The following is a 21,576-nucleotide window of genomic DNA, read 5'->3' as shown; positions in this document are numbered from 1 at the left end:
CGTAATTTTAAAATGGAATATAAACGACATGCGTAGCACGTGCATGCGAGTGGGTTCAATTGGTGCTTGAGCGGGCACCACCAATCCAACGGCTAGCGTCGCCCAATCTCCGGCCGATCTCGTCACCGATCCCCACCGTGCTACCTCGAGATCTCTCTTTCAACTTGTGGTGAAGCCGAAGCGGAGACAGCAGGGAGAGAATCGAAGGGGCAGTACTCCCCCATCTACTCTACTCGGTGGAAGCGGTGGAAATCTAGAGCGGATCAAATAGTCTCACTCCCCCCCGGATTTATCGTCCGTCATTTCTTTACCTGGAATTATCCGATCGAATCCAGAAAGTGGTTTTGTGGTTCGATCGCTGTGTTCTGTCGTCTAGGGTTGCAAGATCGATCCTTTTTTGCATGCGGAGCGATGGCTTCTCTGTACCCGGCTCACTTTAGTGCGGTTCAGGTACTCCAATCGAGTGCATGGAGTGCGTTTCGGGGAGGTGTTTCTGCCTTGCTTTTTTCGAGTCTCCGCTTGATTTCTTTATTGATGCAGGTTGGCGCGTATTTTTTGGAGCATTACTATCGGATTCTTCAGAAGCAGCCGGAACTAATACACCAGTTCTACACGGAAGGGAGTTCCATGGTGCGTGTTGATGGAACTGCAACCGAGTCGGCGACTGGGATGGTGGTACTATTCAGAAAATCTGAGCTTTTTTATCCCCTTTTGATTCATTGGATGGATTCTCTTCTCTCTGTATATAGCGCACTGGAAAAGTTGTGTCTTCACTACTGCATGAGAACAAAAAGATTTCTCAAATATGAGATTTTGGATGAGTATCTAATTTTAGTGTAGTATTTATTTTCACTCGTAGCCTTTTCGGTAAGGTTCTTTGCAATCTAGATCTTTTACTCTATGCTTTGGGATGATTTGCTTTCCAACAAAGCACAAGTTTTCCAAGTTATGGTATTCATAGGTTCCTATTTATGTTTTTGAGTTATTTTATTCTTAGAGATGCAGTTTTCTTTAAAAAGGCGCATTGATTTCTCCTAAATGAAGATCATTATGGATTTGTGCAAGAGCTGTCAATATTGTTAATATTGGGTGCGACATTATAATAGATCATAGCATGCCTTGAAACATGAATTCTATACTAAATGATTTAATATTTATGTGAAAAATATGATGGAAGCTAAATTGAGATGAATTTATGCATAGATCAATCTTTCAAAGCCTTTGAGCATTTAACTGTATTTATATCATGTAAGTTGTCTCCTTAGGAAGTGCACTAAGTTCATGTAATTGCATCAGATATTTTAGCTAACTTGTATTACTTTATTCCTTTGATAATGCCAAAAGTTGATGACTTGATTTTGACACCATAACACGAGTTTCACCCTTGATTTACTCATCAAACACTTAGGGTGTGTTTGGTTCAGGGATATCACAAATAACCAAGGTTATCCAGCTACGATAATCTAGGATAATCATGTTTGGTTTGAGGTTTTTCTGGATTCTGAAGTTTTTCTCGATTTGAAACGTTAGCAAACGACATCAATCTCAACATTGATCCCGGAATCAAAAGCCATGGGTCACCCAAGGTTTTTCTCGATTTTGGAGGTTAAGCAATTTTTTTCCAAAATTACTCTCGGAAGGATCGGAGTTGTCGAGCGAGATGGGTGGTGCCAGATCGGCAACAGGACGGTGCGGAGGTGACAACAAGTAATTCGTTGCAAATCTTCGTGTGGCGTGCGGAGGAGTGGTGGCCGGAGGTGGCAGCGGCGGGCAGGTCGGATCGGCAACGGGCGGTGTGGCAGTGGGCGGCGGGTGACAAGTAGGGCTTTTAATGAGCCGAGCCAAACTTTGGGGTGTTCAAACTTGTTTGATAAGGTAATCGAGCTGAGCGAACTAAAAATGAATCAAGTTTTTGAAATGATTGTTCAATCTTGACTTGATTTATTTTTTATGAGCTTGAGCTTGTTTGAAGCTTGGCTTGAGCTTAGTTCGTTTAGATATCGAGCTCTCAATTCAAGTTTGTCTTGAGCTTGATTCGTTTAGATGCTATCGAGCTTTCAATTTAAATTTGTTTGATTGTTTAAAAATTTTAGTTGTTTGATTGGTTATTGAGCTTGATAATTCAAACTTACTTGTTTATTTTATTTTATTACTTATTTAGCATATTGATAAGAGTTTTATTCGGCTGGCGACAAGTTATTTTCTTTTATTACGTATTCATTTACAGCCCTAGCGACAAGTTGCGGCTGGCGGCACGCAGCCGGCAAGTGGGCGGTGGCAGTAGAGGAAGATGACAATGGTTTTTTTTAAACTTAGGTATTTGATTAAAACGTTGGTTAATTAAATCAATCAATTCCTAGCTATAGTTAGAATAAATTAAATAGACATAATCTAGAGCCCAATAAAATTATCTAAAAAATTCTAAAATAATAAAAAAATATCCAATTTTATTTATTTATATATATCACTATTAATAATAATAATATTATCATTATTAAACCAAGGACAATATGGTAAAATATTGTATTAGGTTATGTACTAAAACTTTCAAATAAATGAGGTTTTATTGCATTAAAATTGAACCAAACATCCTCGGGTTATGTTCCATTCCTTATAACCTTGGTTATGTGACTAAGGTTATGTGTGATAACTACCAAACACACTCTTGGCTTAATTAATATAGACATGTTTCCAAAATAATGAATAACTGAACCTAATATGTTTGTTTACGAAGACATAATTGTTGTGGTTCTGATATAACGGGGTGCTAGTTTTAAAACACTAATGAAGTCCAATGGCCATACCAAAAATTATACATGCATCAATGCAAATTATAGGCGAAACATTAAACAAAGGTCTTGGTAATGTGACAAAAAAATAATGATCCAAAACCGAAAGGGAACTTAAAATTTTCATTGAATGATTATGTTGATCAACATAAAGTTATTAGTATTTCTCAAGATTTTATCACACAATAGTTCTAATGGCAAAGTACTATTGACTATTCATTCTTTCCCTGCTTACATAACTGCAATAATTTAATCATCCTTAATATATTCTCAACTCTAAGCTTTTGGTATATTAAAGTCTTATTTATTTGTTTGCTCAAGATATAGAAGCAAAATGAATGCCTGTGCTTTTGGAGCCTCGGTCTTTTAATTTTTCAATTATTCTTTATTCAAGGGGAGCCTTGGCGAAACAATAAAATTGCTGTCATGCTACCTTGTGGTCACGGGTTCGAGTTGTAGAACAACCTTTTGCAATAAAGTTGCGTATTCAACTTAGTTGTTTAGCTGAATTCATAGATTCTCTCTCTCTCTCTCTCTCTCTCTCTCTCTCTCTCTATATATATATATATATATATATAAAGTTTTGTGTATGTATGTATGTATATATTGCAATATTTCCTCTTTTGATTAAGTAAACCATGGTGGGATAGTCAGCTGATCTTTATCGGGATCGGTGATTAACACCAACCATGTCTGATCCATTTTTTTCTTAATTTCATGGGTAAATGATTGAAACTCTAAGGGGTAATGGGGAAAAGACTTGTAAAACATATGATTGGTTAGATCACAAAGTAAATTGAAGAATCAAACTTGAATCAGCAAAGAGTTGGATGAATCAATTTCAAATCATTGAACTTTCGTGTACAACAAGGAACTAAAGAAGAACAAGACTAAATCGAGAAGAAATTGAAATGTTATATCAAGAATACTGTCTCAGACAATGGAAGAGGAACCTTCATCGGATGGGATTGGTGGAGCAATAACATAGCATAAGAGTGACGCTTTGATGCAGCATGGGGAGGAGTTACAGCAATGAAGCATTTGAGGGGGAGCAGGAGCGACAAACAATTTGAGGGGTATTCAAGTGGTAACAAAGCTGTTTTTCAGCAGCACCCACTGCCATCAACATTCTGTGGGTGGTATCAAATGCGTGTAGGCAACATTTTTTTAATACATTAAGTATATAGATAGATATATATCTTATGTTATGTGTGGCGAAGAATTCAATTTTTTCGGCCCAGCAAAAGTAGCAAGTAAAGAAAATAATGATTACTATGTTCTATCTTCAAGAGTAGTCATTATGGCAAATATAATATAGTAACTATATTAGGGAGAAGTTTAGTGTCCCTTAAATGTATGATATCCTTGCTATAATTGGTCAGATTTGATTCTTTCCATAATTTTGGTTTGATATTATGTTAAAATGTAATTAGCATATATAATAATATACGATAACAATTTGATTGTAAATTAAGTATAGTTGTTAAATTAATGGTATTTGCTATTAATAACTTATAGTATTGACAATTTGATCATGAAATCATTAATTAATCATTAGAAATGCTCCTATACTAATACGGTATAGAGATATGATAACTAATCAGTAAGGATACAAGAACAAACATCTAAGAATTCCGGAACAAGAAGGATTAGTCCATCTAACTTAAACTCAGGTTTAAGATTAAACAAAAACATAAAGCTTCAGCTAATGTATTGAGCATTAAGGCTATTGTTAATGTCAGCTAATAGTGTTTTGGCCTGTTAACTGAGTTCCAACTAGCTAATGAGCAACCTTGACTAACTTGTCCCCATCTCATAATAACTTCTCAGCTTATCCACCTTATTACCCATTTGGGCATTCGTTAAATTGTTGCTTGATAAAGGAGAAGATGAGTTAAAACTGAATTGATTAAAGTGAGCCGACCACCTGAGTGTCTATGTTGTGAGGTAGTCAATCTGTTTTCAACTTTTTGAATGACTGGTCTCTAAAAATCTTACTTTGGTTTCATATGATCAAGCATAAAACTCAAGGGCCTAGTATTTTTAATTTAATATATTATATTGCTATCTAATATATTTTTAATTTAATAATGTTATACTCATGTTTATAAATAAATATTAATGCATAACCTTACGATTTATAGTATATTTGGATGAATAAGTTGAAGGATGGATGGATGAATGAAGGGATGAATCTATATGCCCATTTGTTCAGTTGTTTGGTTGAAAGGATGAATCAATTAGTTGGGATAAGTCGAGGATAAAGATTCCAATTTGACCTTGTTTTTTGCCTGCCAAATTGGGCTAACCAAGGGAGGGGCAGAAAGGAATGATTAACTAATTACTAAACTGAAGCTACACTTCTTACACAGACAAATTAAACATAAGTTTGTTGTCTTCTCGTGGAATTCGCTTGCACTTCGCCACCACATATTCATAAAGTATTCCCTCATGCATCGCTGCTTGCTCCTACATTTTTTGCTGCCTAAGCACCAATTTCTGCTGCCCACAGCATTAATTTTCGCTGCTTAAAAAATAACATTGATTAATTAATTGCATGCCCACATGTTTGACGTGTAATCTTCATTTGGAAATGTAATCTAATTGTCATATCTTTTGCAGTAGTAGTTATCTGATTATTATGTTTCAAGTAATTGTATATTGCTCCATTCATTCGTTCATTTTTATTTTTTTTCGACTTCCTTGGATAGACAAGGTGTAAATCTGTACTACTGACTTCCTCATGTGGTAAAATTTTGCAGCAAATTCATAATCTTGTCATGTGCCTGAATTTTAAGGGGATCGAGATTAAGTCTGCCCACTCTTTGGAGTCTTTGAATGGTGGAGTATTGGTGATGGTTTCTGGTTACGTGCTGTTGGAGGATTATAGTATTAGGAGGAAATTTGTGCAAACCTTTTTCCTTGCTCCTCAAGAGAAAGGATACTATATTCTCAATGACATTTTTCACTTCCTTGAGGAGGAACAAATTTATGAGCACCCAGCAGCCCTTGTGTCTCAGACGGTCTTTGAATCCAAGTTAAACATGTCCAGTCCTGTTCCAGAAGCAGGTAGTATTCTGTTTGTGAAAATCATGTCATTTTCATTCTTCATGGACGCAATGTTTAATGAAGGGGAGCCTTGATGCAATGATAAAGTTGTTGCTTTGTGACCTAAAGGTCATGGGTTCGAATCCTGGAAACAATCTCTTGCAAAAAGTAGGGTAAGATTGCGTACAATGGATATTTCTCCGGAATCCCGCATGGCGGGAGTTTCGTGCACTGGGCTGTCTTTTTTTTTTTTATTTTTTTTTATGGACACAATGTTTAATAGACCAGACTAGATTTCCCATCTGCTTGGGATCAAATTTGCTGGGATTCCATTTCTTTTCCTATTTTCTCTCAGGTTGAAAAATACAAATACTTATTATGGATGTAAAACTCTGTATATGAATGAAGATATGCTATATTGATATATGACATAACCGTGATTTCTGTTTCTCAGTGAAGCATTATTATTAGCAAAGACTATCTATTTTTTGCTTAGGACTCATAGTTTCTTCCATGTCAAAGTTGTTCCTTCCTTTGGGGCATGCTGAAAAATAAAAAACACATATGTATATATGTGAACAATAACAAATTCTGTATGATAAGGTGTCATACACAAACTTCATGATGAAGATGACTCGTAATTGAAACTGTATCATGATATCATCTATCCAATTTGTATATGTGCCTATTTAGTGGTTACATATATATACACCCTGATTGATTCTCTCTGTACATCAAGAAACTCAAGTACATTCTGTAGCATGCTTAGTGCTTTAGTTTCTATAGAATCGGATTATAACATTCTATTGGACTATAATTTCCTCAAATTACTATTTCTTGAATGACTATTTCGACTATTAACAAAAGTGGCACTTGCATTTTTGTAAATATTTGGATGTCAGTTCTATGTTAGTACATGCTCAATTTGGATTATCTTTCTATTATTTCGTGGTGGCTTGGTGCAGTTAAATGTCAATGGCTACACAAAAACTTGAGTGAAATGCACCAGTGACAACAGTTTCTACAATGAAAATGGATTAGGGAAACATGTTTTAAAATTTAACTAATATATCAACATAGCTATAGCTTCAAAAACATCATCAAGCCATATTTTTTCAACATTTTGGGATGGCTACAGAAATCTTATCTATCTGTTTAGCTCTCTCTATGTAAGGCTAGATCACTAGTATAAACATAACTAGATACATCATCTAAATCTTTTGATCGTCCCTTCCTAATTAGTTGAGATGATACAAGTGTGTTTGCTGGGATTCTTATATATTTGAATCCCTTCTAAATTTGTTAATTTTGTTAGTTGTTTACTGCATGAAATGATGGTATAGTTGAAAGTAAACCACTGGCAGGTTTATTTGTTTGATATAGATGAGAACTTGTTCTTATAATTATAACAGGATGATCTTGTAATTGTTGCAGGTTGGTTTTGTTCAAGATTGATATGCTAACGTTGAGATCTTATTGTTCACTGAGCTAATTTCACTAACACATGCAGTTGTTAATAGAGTCAAATTGTAAATTTATTGGTTATTGCCTTTAGCCTATTTGAAATATGTAGAGGCAGTTCTTAGAGGCATGAAAGCCTAGTCAGAAGCAATAAGTAAGAAAAGAATCCTTTCTTTAATTTTACTGGTGTACCTAATAGGCTAATGCATACAATTTAGAGTATAAAGGAAACAGATTAGAGGTAAGTGATCAGAATGTGAGAATGCGAGTTATAGCATGTTGGGTGGTCAGCTATTTTGCTGTTCATTATTGGTGTTATTGACCTATATTAGTCACTGTAAGAACTCTAACTTTCATGTAATTCCTAAGAATTTTCTGACATATGTTGTTTGCCACTATATGACTTTTGTTTTGTTTTAAGAGTTGGAAAATTGTGTGAATGGACAACAGCTCTTTAATGAATTTGGATAGACAAATGAATCAATGAACTTGAATCTCCTATTTTTACTATGTCTTTTTGATTTTCTTTTGTACAATGAAGGTCTACAACCTTTATGGGTCACAAAAATATTAACTCCTTGTCTAGACATCTAATAGTTTCTTTCTTTTACTGAATGTAATCTTGTTTGATTTTGACAGTTCCTGACTATATGCTGCGAGATGAAATTCAGGCTCAGGATTTGTTGCCTCCAGTGCATGGGGAAGAAAATGACATAGTTGAGAATTATAGCAACTTTGAAACAGCACAACTTTCAGTTTCTGATGAAAGATTAGACGAATCTCCTGCTGAAGAGACTGCTTCATATTCAATTGCCATGGAGACTACAAGAGACCCACTTCCTGCTACCCCTGAGGAGCCTATTGGGGAGCCAACTAAGCATACATATGCCTCCATTGTATGCAACGTTTATTTCTGTCATATTTTCTTACAAGTTATTCCTAAGGAGACTGATGTTCTTTATGTCTCAGCTTCGAGCTAAAGGCCAGTCTGGTCCATCTTTGCATTCAGCATCTGTAGTCAAGACAGAACATGCTCATCCTTTTTCCCAACAATCACATTCTGTTGTTGTTCCTGAGAATTTTGGCTCTGTGGCAACTGAGGAGGCTCTGGTAGTTGAGGATGAAGGTTTCTCCCCTAATTTCTGTATTCTCTTTTTGAAAGTTGTTTGAGCAATTCTCATTTTCTACTTACACATGAAAAGGTTGGCGCTCCTGTTTATATTCAGGCCTTCTAGTCTCTCATCTTATGAAAGCCGACTGCTTATTATTGTTCAATTTTTAGTAACTTATGTACAATGATTACAAGATCTTGGGCATCATTATGGGTTTTTTGTTTTTTACTTAATAGTTGAGTAGCTTTTAGCTTTATTGAAAATTCAGTTTGGGTTCCAGTTCAATTGCTTCTATATTTTTTTATGCATTCACTGGGATTTTATCTGGTACACTGAAAAATCTATTGATCTTTATTTAAGCATGTTTGAGGATCATGGTTGTTTGGTCGCAGGTGATGCCAGATCTGTCTATGTTGGAAATCTTCCTTCTGTTTCAACTTCGGAACTTGAGCAAGTCTTTAAGAACTTCGGTAGATTGAGACCAGATGGTGTTTTTATTAGAAGCCGAAAGGTTGAGTCCATGTAACCTGTTGTATTATTTTGTCTTCTATTTATCTAGATTAATTTTTAACTCACTAGTATTCTATGTAAAATTTGCAGGAATCTGATGTTTTTTATGCTTTCATTGAATATCAAGATGCCATTGGTGTACAGAATGCACTTAAGGTATGTTGTCTTATTCTAGTTTATTCTCACAGGGATCACAATATCTGAATGTATTTTGTAGTATTTGCACTGCCCTTGACTATTGCAAGTCTAGTCCGTACCAGTCTGACCAAGGTTGAAATCAGTGTAAACTATATGCTTTTATTGTTTCATCTTGTTTATAAAACCAGTTCTCAGTTTTGACCTATTTGACTGATGATACTGGCAGATAAATTTCCACTGTTGTGTTTCAAATCTACTTAAGTTCCAGCTCTGTAATCTCTACCTTAATTTGTTTGATCTTCATTATTATTTACCTGGTGATTTTGTTTATGTTAACTACTTCTAGATTCATGTCCTTGTATCCTGCTGGCACTTTTGTAACTTTTTTTTTAAAAAATTAATTTTAAAATTTTTATATTCTGTGCAACTAGATTTTGCTTAGGATAATATTCAGCTATCTTATTATGTTTTGTCTCTAAAATTACATAATTTACGGATTGGTTTTTCATTTGTAGGCATCTCCAATACAGTTGAATGGGAGATTGATTCACATTGAGGGGAGAAGACCTAACAGTGGTGTATCACGAGGAAGTAAGTCCCAATTTCATGTTGTGCACCTCTTTTGAAATCACTTAAATGTCCAAATTTGAGAACGGATTAAATATATACAACAGTTTTTTTTTTTTTTTAAAAAAATTATGAATATTGATGTTTTTATGGTCTCTAGATTTTAAGTTTTTGAATGAACGAAAGGTAAATGGAAGGGTTTTTGTTTGGATGTTTCAGAATTATGCAATAGTACGAGTCTCCTGTTATGTGATCCTCCCTGACCCCTAAAGGGAGTATACATTTGTGGTGCTACCTGATGTAGGTATTAAAATTTAAAATAAAAAGAAGAAAACCCGTTAAAAATTATAATGAAAAGCAATATGTGAAGTATATTCATCGTATCAAGTTTAATTTCCAGTGGGGCCTTTGACATAATTTCCAGTGGATGTCAACAAACTTGTTAAATTTGCTTATCTTGATGTGTAGAGGGTACAGATTACTCTTGCATATGTTAAAATGGAACTTTAGAATGAACAGAGTAGATAAGAGCCCAGAAACTGGCCAAAGAGCTCAGCTAGCAAACCAAATTTACTGGACAACTGAGACACTTTTTTCTTCCTCTGATTATCCACTGAGCTTGACTACATACACCTGGAACACTAGTCATTAGCCATTTTTCTTCAAGATAACTGTTAGTGTTCTTCTTTAGGAAGGGGCAGAGGCAGAGGTTACCCATCTGAGTTCCCAAGAGCACGCCCTGGTGGTCGGATTTCTGGTCGAGGTATCAAGCGAGAAGGCAATGATAAGGACCATATTAGTCAGGCAAGGGGAACTGGATATCCTCAACGAGTTCAAGAAAGGGATTATTAAATGCCCCGACGCCAAAAGAAGGGACGATGGCAAGCTTCATTAGGTTCTTCCCAGGACATGAGGAATTTCCTGATGTCTTACTCGAACAATTTCAAGACTAGCCGTTTGTTTCTCGTAGTGTAATTCAATCATTTTGTGGTGCCAGACGGCCCATTAGAATAGAGTAACTTGTTCAGTTTTGAACAATGTTTGACTTGAATTGCTGAGTATCTGATTACTAACACCATCGTTTTATTTATTTATTTATCCGCTATGCTTTTGGCTACGAATCTGTCGATTTCTTCCCACTCTAGACCCACCACGCCGTAGGATGATTCGGCATCACCATGGTTTCATCCACCGCCTCCGCGGGAACACGAAGTAGCACATGGTGTCGAACGTCAACGTCTTTTAAGTCGACGGCAGCCCCTTGCCGAGACAGCTCGCCGATCAAGGGGAGCAGGCTGCGCTCCACATTGCTCCTAGCAGAGCTCGCAGAGGATGGCGACCAAAGACAGATCGTCCGTCGGTTCATTTTCATGTTGTTTTGCTTGTTTTTTCTTTCAAACGTCATGAAGCAATTCATTCCGCTCTGCCTTTGAAAATTTGAAGTCGTCGTTGCACTTCACCTCTAATGTCGTTTACTATGTTTCATCAATCCAAAATTTAGCAAACGAATTGATGACGTGTTCGTTCACCATTGTCTGATTATTTGACAGAACTTGTGATAGAGCTGACATAAAACTTCCAAATGGATTTGGAAGTAGTTTGACTTTTGCCCTAAACCTTGTTTTACAGTGGTTAGATTATATATTTATTTGTTTATAATTTTTAGGGTAATTTATATTTTTTGTTATAGAGTTTAGGGTTTCTAACTTATATAAGATCTTATACTCTATATTAATTTGAAGATCCAATAATATAGTTAATTTTTTCCTTCTCTTAATTTCTATATGGTATTAGAACGGTTCTCATTCTCTGACCAAATTTTTTCTATCACTCCCTGTTATTGCTTCCTGTTGCTGCTGCCATCTCCTACTGTTGTTATTTATTTTGATGCCGACATATATTTTCTGTCCTGTTGTTATTGATTTCGGTATCGATATCTATTTTTCGTCGATTTCGGCGCCAACGTTCTACCCTACCGATTTTGGCGTCGACATTATTTTCTGTCGATTTCAACGCCGACGTTATTTTCTGCCGATTTCAGCGCCGACGCTCTTTTCTACCGATTTCGATGCCAAAGCCCTATGTTGCCAATTTCGACATTGACGTTCTTTTCTACTGATTTTGACATCGACGTCCTGTGCTACTGATTTCTACATTTGACATCCTTTTCTGCCTCAGATTTTTGATGTGACCACGGGTCGTCCTGACATCAGTTTTTGCAGATTATATAAATGTGTATCCTTATAGTTTGGTTATTCCGAGAATTATTCATTCTGTCATCATGCCTGGTCGTGCAGATGTTTCATGGAAATCTCATTCATATATGTTTAAGCAGTTTCAACAGTTCCTTGGTTCACAACCCTCTGTCATGTCAGCTTCCTCTCATATAGGTTTGGCGTCGTCTGATATTTCAGGTATATCTTCATCCTTGTGGATTTTTGACTCTGGTGCCTTCCATCATATGTCATCTAATTTGTCATCTTTTATTTCTTTTTCTCCCAGTTCATCTATATCTATTGTGTCTGCTGATGATACTCCTATGTCATTAGTAGATGTTGGTTCAATTGTTACATCTTTTTTATCTCTTACTAATATTTATTATATTCTAAGTCTTACTTTAAATCTTGTTTCTGTTAGTCAATTATGTGAGTCTGGATACCTAGTCTCTTTTCTTTATCTAATTGTTATGTTCAAGACCTGTAATCTCAGAGGCTGATTAGGACGGACCATAAGCAAGGAGGACTCTATGTTTTAGATCAACTCAAATTAACAGAAGTTGTAGCTTCGAGTGTGGATTTATCGTCTTTTCATCTAAGTCGTTCATCTTCTGATTTTTATTTGTGGCACTCTTGCTTAGGCATGTTTCAGCGTCTCGTTTGTAGTTTTTAGCCTATATAGGATCATTAGGACCTTTAAAAAGTTCTGATATTTTTGATTGTAGTGGTTGTAAACTGGCTAAATTTTCTACCTTACCATTTTCTAAAAGTCTTTCTTTTTCTTCTACTCTAGTTGATCTTATCTATTCTGATGTGTGGGGACCCTCTCCTATTCCTACAAAAAAGGGGGGGGGGTCAAGGTATTATGTTTCATTTATTGACGTTTGCACTCGTTACTCTTGGGTCTATTTTATGAAACACAGGTCTGATTATCTTACAATTTTCAATAACTTAAGAGCTCTTGTGAAAACTCAACATTCTAGTGTCATAAAGTATTTTCGTTGTGATTTGGGGGGTGAATACACTTCGAATCAATTTTCACATTTACTTGCTTCTGATGGTACTATTCATCAAACCTCATGTACAGAGATACTACTGAACAAAATGGCATGGCTGAATGGAAACATAGACATCTTGTTGAAACAGTCCGTTCATTTTTATTATCTGTCAATGTTCCTAGTGCATTTTGGGGGGGAAGCAATCCTTACTGCTGCTCATATCATTAATAGAATTCCAACCTCACATAATTCAGGTTTGTCACATTTTGAAAAATTGTATGGGTATGCTCCTATTTATTCCTCTTTACGTGTTTTTGGTTGTACTTGCTTTGCCCTTCGTCCACATGCAGAGCGTAATAAGTTAGCCTCTCGGTCTGCTCTTTGTGTCTTTCTGGGTTATGATATTAGTCAAAAAAGATATCGTTACTTTGATCCCGTTAGTTAAAAATTGTATGTTTCTTATCATGTTGTGTTTCTTGAGCATATTCCATTCTTTTCTATTCCGGCTAGTTCGCATAATATAATAAAGTCAGATCTACTTTGCATTAATCCTTTCAATACTGATACTGAGGAAGATTCACCCACAAATCCTATTGGTAGTTCAACTGAATCTGATACTTTGGGTCCCGAGATATCCGCTCCACATGTTCCTCCTTCTGCCACTACCTAATTATTTCCTGAGGTTGCGGATGATCCTTCTCTCCACCGTCGTCAATCCACTCATGTTCGTAAGTCTACTAAACTACTAGATTTTGCTTACTCTTGTTATTTTCGTTCTTTTGCTTCATTTGTTACATATATTCATTATCTTTCTGAGTCTGAATCCTATAGAGAAGCTGTTTGTAACCCACTTTCACAAAGTGCTATGACTGAGGAACTAACTACTTTGTATCAGAGTCATACATGGGATTTGGTTCCATTGTCACTAGGAAAACATACTATTGGTTCTCGTTGGGTATATAAGATCAAAACTAAATATGATGGATCTATCGTACGATACAAACCTCGTCTTGTTGCTAAAGGTTATTCTCAGGAGTATGACATGGATTATGAAGAAACATTTTCTCCTGTTGCAAAAATGACAACTGTTCGTACTCTGATTGCTATTGCTTCTGTTTGTCAATGGAGAATATCTCAGATGGATGTCAAGAATGCATTTCTAAATGGTGATCTTCATGAAGAAGTTTATATGACACCTCCTCCTGGTATTTCACACAAACCCAGTGAAATTTGCAGGTTTCGTAAAGCGCTTTATGATCTCAAACAAGCATCTCGTGCTTGGTTTGAGAAGTTCTCTATAGTGATTACTTCGTTTGATTTTCATCCTAATAATCATGATTCAACATTGTTTGTTAGATGTACGAGTGCAGGTCGTATTCTTTTATCATTATATGTTGATGACATTATTATTACTGATGAAATTGCTTCCTTGAAGTCTGAGGTGACTCATTGTTTTGTTATGAAAGACTTGGGTATACTACGCTACTTTCTGGGCATTGAGGTTGCTTACTCCCCGAAAGGTTATCATTTATCTCAGTCAAAGTATATTTCTGATTTGTTTGAGCGTGCTCGTCTTACTGATAATAGAATTGTTGATACTCCTATTGAGACTAATGCTCGATATTCTCCATCTGATGGCTCACCTTTGTCGGATCCTAGTTTGTATAGAACTATTGTTGGAAGCTTGGTTTATCTCACCGTGACTCGTCCAGATATTGCATATGCTGTTCATATGGTTAGTCAATTTGTCGCTGCACCAACTACAGTTCATTGTGCTGCTGTTCTTCGTATTCTCAAGTATCTTCGGGACACTCAATTTCAAAGCCTTTTATTTCCTTCTACTTCATCTCTTGAGTTGCGTGCATACTCTGATGCGGATTGGGTTGGTGATCCTACGGATCACAAATCTACCACTAGTTTCTGCATTTTTCTTGGTGATTCCCTCATTTCTTGGAAGAGTAAAAAGCAAGATGTTATTTCTAGATCTTCCACAGAAGCTGAGTATCGTGTCATGACCTCAACTACTTGTGAGATAGTTAGGTTGCGTTAGTTACTTGCGGATATGAGTGTCTCTTTTCATCAACCTACTCCATTATATTGTGATAATCAGAGTGCTATTCAAATTACACGCAATTCAGTTTTTCATGAGCAGCCACCATCTTCAGATTGCCACAATCACATTGTCTTTTGTTCCATCAAAGCTATAAATTGCTGATATGTTTACCAAGACACATTTTGCTTCACGTTTTCGTATCTTATCCGACAAACTCTCAATGCTTCTAGCTGTAGCATCGTGAGTTTGAGGGGAGATGTTAGATTATATATTTATTTGTTTATAATTTTTAGGACAATTTGAATTTTTTTCTTTTTTTATAGAGTTTAGATTTCTTAACTTAATTATATAAGACCCCGTATCAATTTTAGGATCCAATAATATGATTAATTTTTTTCTTTTCTTAATTTATACAGTGGTATCATGTTAATTAGAGAGTCAACTACTCTCCCTGAAATGAACAGTGCACCCTCCTTGTTCGGCAAGACAAATCCAACAGCAAATCGTATATATTTTTACATCTAAACATCGCACGGATTCTTTTCAGCTCCTGGATCCTTCTGTGCTTCACAATCCTCGTCACCATTCTCACTGGAATCTCTACTTTTTCCCCAGAGGACGCAGTAGAGTCCCAGGATTATGATCACCGCTCCGATCAAGCTATAAACAAGTACAACAGGGGATAAATAACGTCAAGAAGGCAGATTTGTTCATATTGCAGAAGTTCAAAATAAGTTTTTAAGAACTTTTCTTATCTGCGAGCACAATTGATCAATTAAATATGTAGCCATATATATATATATACCTGCCGACATGAAGTTGTTCAGCAAAGACGAAGGCCGAGACAAGAGCCACGACCAACATTCCGAGAGGTGTGAAGATGGCACAAAATACAGGTCCCTTCTCGCTAACACAGTATATTTGCATGTAGTATACAAGGCCAGATACGACAGTTCCCTGCGTACATTTATATTGACTTCATAAAATGCTCAACTCTCCTACGATAGCAACTAAATCATTAGTTATCGACATACGCTGTATATGATGGTCATGAGCTGCACGTTCCAAAACATTCTCCATGACGAGGCATTCCTTTCAAAGATGAGGGAAAGTGCAGAAGATTGCAGTGCTGCGAAGAAGCACATCACGGCGTTCATGGTGAGTTTGGCTGGGTAGATCTCACAGATGGATGCCTGAGAATACTCATGATGAACACAACGTAGTAATTAAAAGGGAAGTGACAACACACGGGACACCATTGACGCAATACCTGAAGAACAAGCGATACACTGCATGCAAAATAGCCGAATAGCATAAGAGCAGAGCCTTTAAGCCAGGCATCGCCTTTCTCAGGACTTTCGAAATGAAGTTGGATCAAAGGTGAAGTAACAAAGGCCCCCAACAAATGACCTTTCCAAAATGTGAAGATCAGGGCACCAGTAATGCAGAAGATGGTCCCTGCAAGCCTGGCCCTCCCTCTTACAGTCTTCAAGCTGAGCTTTTCCATCCTGAGCCAAAAAAGACCAAATATAGAATGATATTTGAATGAACTAAATTCACTGTAAAATTACTTAGAATTAATATCTGAATCAACCTCAGTACAATTGCCAATAAGAAAGTAAAAGCAGGAATGACATTGCCCAAGGCACTGGCAACAGTTGGAGAAATGAGATGGAGTCCAACGTAGTATACATTTTGCTGAATTGTTATACCCAACATAGCAAGAATGAATATTTTTAGCATGATACCAAATGAGAAGCTGGGTCTTCGATTCCTACAACCATGAGATGAGTTTAAAAACATTCAATTTGTAGTCATATATCTTGTTCTCAACAATTCTAATGAGACATGATCCTTGAACCTTTCGAGCACATAAGCAAGAGGAGCCAAGATGAGCATGGCAATAAGGTGCCTGTACACTACGAAGACAAGCGCACTTAGTCCTTGTCCTAATGCAAGCTTGCCGAGGATGCTGGATCCAGCATACGCGAACTGGGACACAATCATATAGAAGTATGGAGCACATGCTTTCACAGAGGCCATGATCTCCTCACCAAATTGTTTGTGACAATTTTTATTGTCCTTGGTTCTTTATAAAGGAAGAAAACCCCACAACACTTGGTTTGCAAAGGTTTGGAGCTTATCAGCATCACTTTTCATGGTGGTGTTCGGATTCACAGGTCATTATTTTCAAGTTATTCTATATTAGATACTCCTAAAGGGACTCTATTAAGGAAGAGAATTGTGTTCCTTTTTGCTGAATTTGAAGAGGGGTCAACTCAGGATGAGATAATGGGGCACTTAGCATATAAAGTCAAATAGCATGGCCACATAAAAGACCCACCTTTGTGCATGATACCTGAGAAATCTTCTCATCTTTGTCACCTATCAGGCATATCAATCTATAGTAACTCAGTCGCAGCTAACTACACTTCATTCTTCTTGGTAGAAATGCATGTGTCAATTGGATCTGTAAACTTGGTGCGGTTTCTTACCAATCAGAGGCAAGGACAATTCACTGAGTGCTCGCAAAGTTGATGGGTAAAACAGTGGCAAGAAGAGCCAGAAACTAACTTTGATTGTTACAAAATTAAAGCATTTACCATGCACTTTTCTGGAACTAATACCAGCAGTTTGATTGTTTTGCAGATGAATCATCCTCAGGAATCCTTCAGTTTCTTTCATTCATCATGCCTTTTTCTTTCTTTTTTTCTATTTTTAAAAAAGGAGCATTCACCATGCCAATTAATAATGTTGGATTTCAATAAAGAAAGAAAATCCAAGTAACTTACTGAAACGTCAATATTTCTTTTGCGGATTACAGTTAGTCCCCATCCAACCAAACGTTGAGGATGTCGCATTCTAGAATTTTGAAAAAGCATCGAGTCTCACCATATTCTGTCAAGAACTGAGATGATCAATGCAAAAGATAGTGCTTCGTATATTGCTCACTTTACTGAACTGTGAGGGAGTTTCCAGTCAAATAAAGGGAAAGGGTTTCGAAGACGTAGATTCCTTCATACTTGCTAATCCTTGAACGATCGTAAGTAATTTACCATTATATTGCTCTTGTTGGACAATAAAAGTCTTCGAGTTCTTTTAAAAATGAGCATCTTCTCAAAGAGGTTTGGAAAGAAGTGCTTCCAGAGATTGACTCGGGATCCAACCGCTTAAATCTCAAGTGGTTAAGTACCTTGATCAAATTCCCTTGTGTCAAAGGATTGTAGACAAAAAGAAAAAGAAAAATGACACTAGATTAACCTTAATTTGATAACGTGGTTTTGGTTGAGTTTTTATTAGAGTTGTTTCTGTCCGTGCGCTGAGTCGATGAAAACTGAGGACGGGGTGCTCTCTGCTGTTCTCGGGTGATCTCCACAGTGACGTAAGCCTCCGATGATCCTGCAACAAAGCCGGGCCGGGAAGGAGTTCTCGGCGACGACCCACGCTTAAGTCAGGCGATGGCGAGAAGAAATAGAGGCAGAATAGAGAGACTGTAGCTACAGAAGATAAGGAGAGAAATCATACCTCCGTCGAAGTCTGGGGGTCTTTATATAAGACCCCAGAGAGGCGCGTGCACGTTTTCCGAGACATGCACGTTCCTCAAAATATACCTCAGAATGGTTGTGTCAAAAAAGCATGTCTGACGCTATACCGCAACTGTCCGAGCATATCTTTGCCACGGCAGCGGAAACTTTCCCCGTACGATCCTCGGTACGGCTCGACCGCCGATCCTGCTGTTTGTCGGCGGCAGGTGTCTCGAGAATGATATCACAAGCTATCATTTTTGTCCTCTTCTAAGCCTTTTGTCGCTACTTGGGCCGGACAGGCTAGTTGCTCGGACTCTAGGGCGCTCGGGTATATATGCGCCTCGGACCGGGCGAGACGGCCGCTCGGTCACATACTCGGACAGGGCACCAGCTAATTGTTCTGCAGTTCGACCGAGCGGCTCGGCCACTCGGCATAGCGACTCCTTTATAAGGGAGCTTGTGAGCGTCGGAAGCTCGACCCGAGGTCGAGCTGTCTTCGCGCCGGCCCGGGATCTACTCAGGCCGATCGGCCAGGAGACTTCCTGCCCATTCAGCCGGAACTTTGACTCTCCTGTGTCATTGACCCCCTTCTCTGTGGGCTTCCGATCTTTACCACCGGATCAAGAGTAATTATTGGTATTGATAAAGTTGTTGGTGCGACGGATGTAGGCCAACATAAATATTTTAGGTTTATAGAAATATCAAAAGTCCTACATTTGAGAGGAAGTATTAGTTCTGTATTGATAGGAATGAAGATCATACAATGGCATCAAAATTTTTATTCATAGTAATTTTTAAAAGACAACCATGCAAAACAATTTCAGTAACTATTCCTCTTTTTCCATTTCATTCACTTTAACTAGGGAGTCATACATTCCTCAAACTGCTACCAATATTTTTTTTCTTTCCAAGAAAAAAAAACAAAAACAACTAATTATGCCAAGGGCTCATTTCAGCTTCCGAATCCCTCTGCGCTCCACAATCCTTGTCACTTTCCTCAATGGAATCTCCACTTTTTCCCCAGAGGAAGCAATAGAGTCCCAGAATTATGATCGATGCACCTATCAAGCTATAAACAAACCCCAGCTAGCAAAGGATAAATGAGTTTATTTTTGAGACTGAAGATCCCTTTTAAACGTTTCTTCTTATCTAAGAACACAGTTGATCAATCAAAATAGCTACGAACCTGCCGACATGAAGTCGTTCGGCAAAGATGAAAGCCGAGACAAAAGCCACAATCAACATTGCTAGAGGTGCGAAGATGGAACAAAATACTGGTCCCTTCTTGCTAATGCAATATATTTGCAAGTAGTATACTAGGCAAGATATGACAGTTCCCTGCATATGTATATCGACATCATAGAATTCTCAAAACTCTCCTATGATAGAAACTAATTACTGAACCAAAAGATACGATACGTACGCCATATATGATAGCCATGAGTTGTATGTTCCAATTCATTCTCCATGATGAAGCATTCCGTTCGAAGACGAGAGCAAGTGCAGAAGATTGCAGTGATGCGAAGAAGCACACCAAGGTGTTCATGGTGAGTCTGGCTGGGTAGATCTGGCAGATGAATGCCTGAAGAATACTCACTCATGAATTTCATTTAACAAAAAGGATTAGCTTATTGTGAAGTAATCCAGGACCTGAAGAACAAGCTTTGCACTGCCTGCAAAACAACTGGTTAAGATAAGAGCAGAGCCTCTAACCCAATCATCTCCTTTCTTAGAACTTTTGAAATGGAACTGGACCAAAGGTCTTCTAACAATGACTCCCAACAGATGACCTTTCCAAAATATGAAGACCAGAGCACCAACGATGCAAAAGATGGCTCCTCCAAGCTTGGTCCTCCCTCGTGCTGTCTTCAAGCTGAGCTTTTCCATCCTGATCAAGAAGACCAAATATAGCATGATATGAAATTGTTAGATGAAATTACATGAAACTAATGTCTGAGTTAACCTTAGTATCATTGCCAATATGAAAGTAAAAGCAGGAATGACATTGCTCAAGGCAACGGCAACAGTTGGAGAAGTGAAATGGAGTCCAACATAGTATACGTTTTGCTGAATTGTTATTCCCACCATAGCAAGAATGAATATTTTTAGCATGATAGCAAATGAGAAGCAGGGCCTTTGGTTCCTACAACAATGAGATGAATTCAGAAGTATTAATTCATTTGTAATCATTTATTTACAACAATTCCAGTGAAGCGTGATGCTCGAACCTTTCGAGCACATAGGCAAGAGGAGCCAAGATGATCACGGCGATGAGGTGCCTGTAAACAACAAAGACTAGCATGCTTAGTCCTTGTTCCAATGCAAGTTTGTTCAGAATGCTGGATCCAGCAGATGCGAACTGGCACACAACCATGCAGATGTAAGGGGCACATGCTTTCATGGAAGCCATGATCGCCAACCTGAATCGTATGTAACAATTTTTATCGTCCTCAGTTTTTTATAAACGAAGAAAGTCGCCCGAAACCTTGTTTGAGAAGGTTTGGCGCTTATCAGCATCACTTTTTCATGGTGGAGTTCAGATTCATTGGCCATTGTTTACAAGTTCTTCCATATTTGACACACAGAAAGGGAGTGGAATCAGGAAGAGGTGTCAGGTCAGGAGCACTGCTGAGGCAAAAACAAAAAAAACAAAAGGAGAAAAAAGGTCACATAGCATTACCAATTTACCACAGAAAAGACTTCGCTTGGTGCATGATACCTAAGAAATACTCTCAACTTTGTCAAACATCAAGCATGCATGCCTATTTGTCAAACAAATAAACCTCTTCTCAAAGTTGGTTGTCTGGAAGATAAGTGTGTTAGATATTTCCTTTAGGTGCATTTATTTATAAGTTTGTACTTATGAACACGAATTGAATCCGTTTAAGTAATCAAATTTAAGTTTATTGGATTTCGGAATATTAGATATGGATTTACCGTGTAGAGTCTGTTAGTTCGATCCGTTATTATCTATAGGCTGATAATGGATCAGATTCCCTTATATATATTGTTGGTCTCCAAGGGTTTAGGGATAATCTTTTGATGGCTCTTCATTCCCCATTAGACGAAGAGGATTTGGCACCGTCAAATCCTAAACGTCTTGGATCAACCTTCTTATCCCACAAGATTGCCGAATCAACGAGTACTATACAAAGAA

The 21,576-nt window shown here is 37.4% G+C and overlaps 3 protein-coding genes across 4 annotated transcripts; 1 reads left to right on the top strand and 2 right to left on the bottom strand.

The window, feature by feature from the left end:
• The first annotated feature begins 135 nt into the window (after positions 1 to 135).
• On the top strand, positions 136 to 10,715 carry LOC122037113 (nuclear transport factor 2-like). Of its 2 annotated transcripts, none has more exons than XM_042596615.1 (9): positions 136 to 450; positions 541 to 672; positions 5,552 to 5,858; positions 7,938 to 8,194; positions 8,268 to 8,424; positions 8,803 to 8,921; positions 9,011 to 9,076; positions 9,574 to 9,649; positions 10,317 to 10,715. In XM_042596615.1, the coding sequence occupies exons 1-9, from the start codon at positions 412 to 414 to the stop codon at positions 10,475 to 10,477; spliced, it is 1,314 nt and encodes a 437-aa protein (XP_042452549.1). In that variant the 5' UTR covers positions 136 to 411; the 3' UTR covers positions 10,478 to 10,715. The 2 variants fall into 2 exon arrangements, with proteins under 2 accessions (XP_042452549.1, XP_042452540.1); XM_042596606.1 differs by having other exon boundaries at positions 541 to 675.
• Positions 10,716 to 15,413: 4,698 nt separating this feature from the next.
• Positions 15,414 to 16,630, bottom strand: LOC122004454 (WAT1-related protein At5g07050-like). The gene is made up of 5 exons (XM_042559341.1): positions 16,487 to 16,630; positions 16,163 to 16,400; positions 15,927 to 16,085; positions 15,698 to 15,849; positions 15,414 to 15,552 (listed from the first exon to the last, which is right to left on the bottom strand). Exons 1-5 carry the CDS (start codon positions 16,609 to 16,611, stop codon positions 15,414 to 15,416), a joined length of 813 nt encoding a protein of 270 aa, XP_042415275.1. The 5' UTR covers positions 16,612 to 16,630.
• Positions 16,631 to 19,349: 2,719 nt separating this feature from the next.
• On the bottom strand, positions 19,350 to 20,972 carry LOC122004445 (WAT1-related protein At5g07050-like). Its single transcript, XM_042559334.1, has 7 exons — positions 20,905 to 20,972; positions 20,648 to 20,839; positions 20,383 to 20,562; positions 20,070 to 20,307; positions 19,843 to 20,001; positions 19,606 to 19,757; positions 19,350 to 19,488 (listed from the first exon to the last, which is right to left on the bottom strand). The coding sequence occupies exons 1-7, from the start codon at positions 20,970 to 20,972 to the stop codon at positions 19,350 to 19,352; spliced, it is 1,128 nt and encodes a 375-aa protein (XP_042415268.1).
• Positions 20,973 to 21,576: the final 604 nt, after the last annotated feature.

Source organism: Zingiber officinale, chromosome 1A (assembly GCF_018446385.1).
Source record: "Zingiber officinale cultivar Zhangliang chromosome 1A, Zo_v1.1, whole genome shotgun sequence".
NCBI classification, from domain to species: Eukaryota; Viridiplantae; Streptophyta; class Magnoliopsida; order Zingiberales; family Zingiberaceae; genus Zingiber; species Zingiber officinale.
The sequence above is the reverse complement of the archived record's forward strand: the minus strand, read 5'-3'. Positions and strand labels throughout refer to the sequence as shown.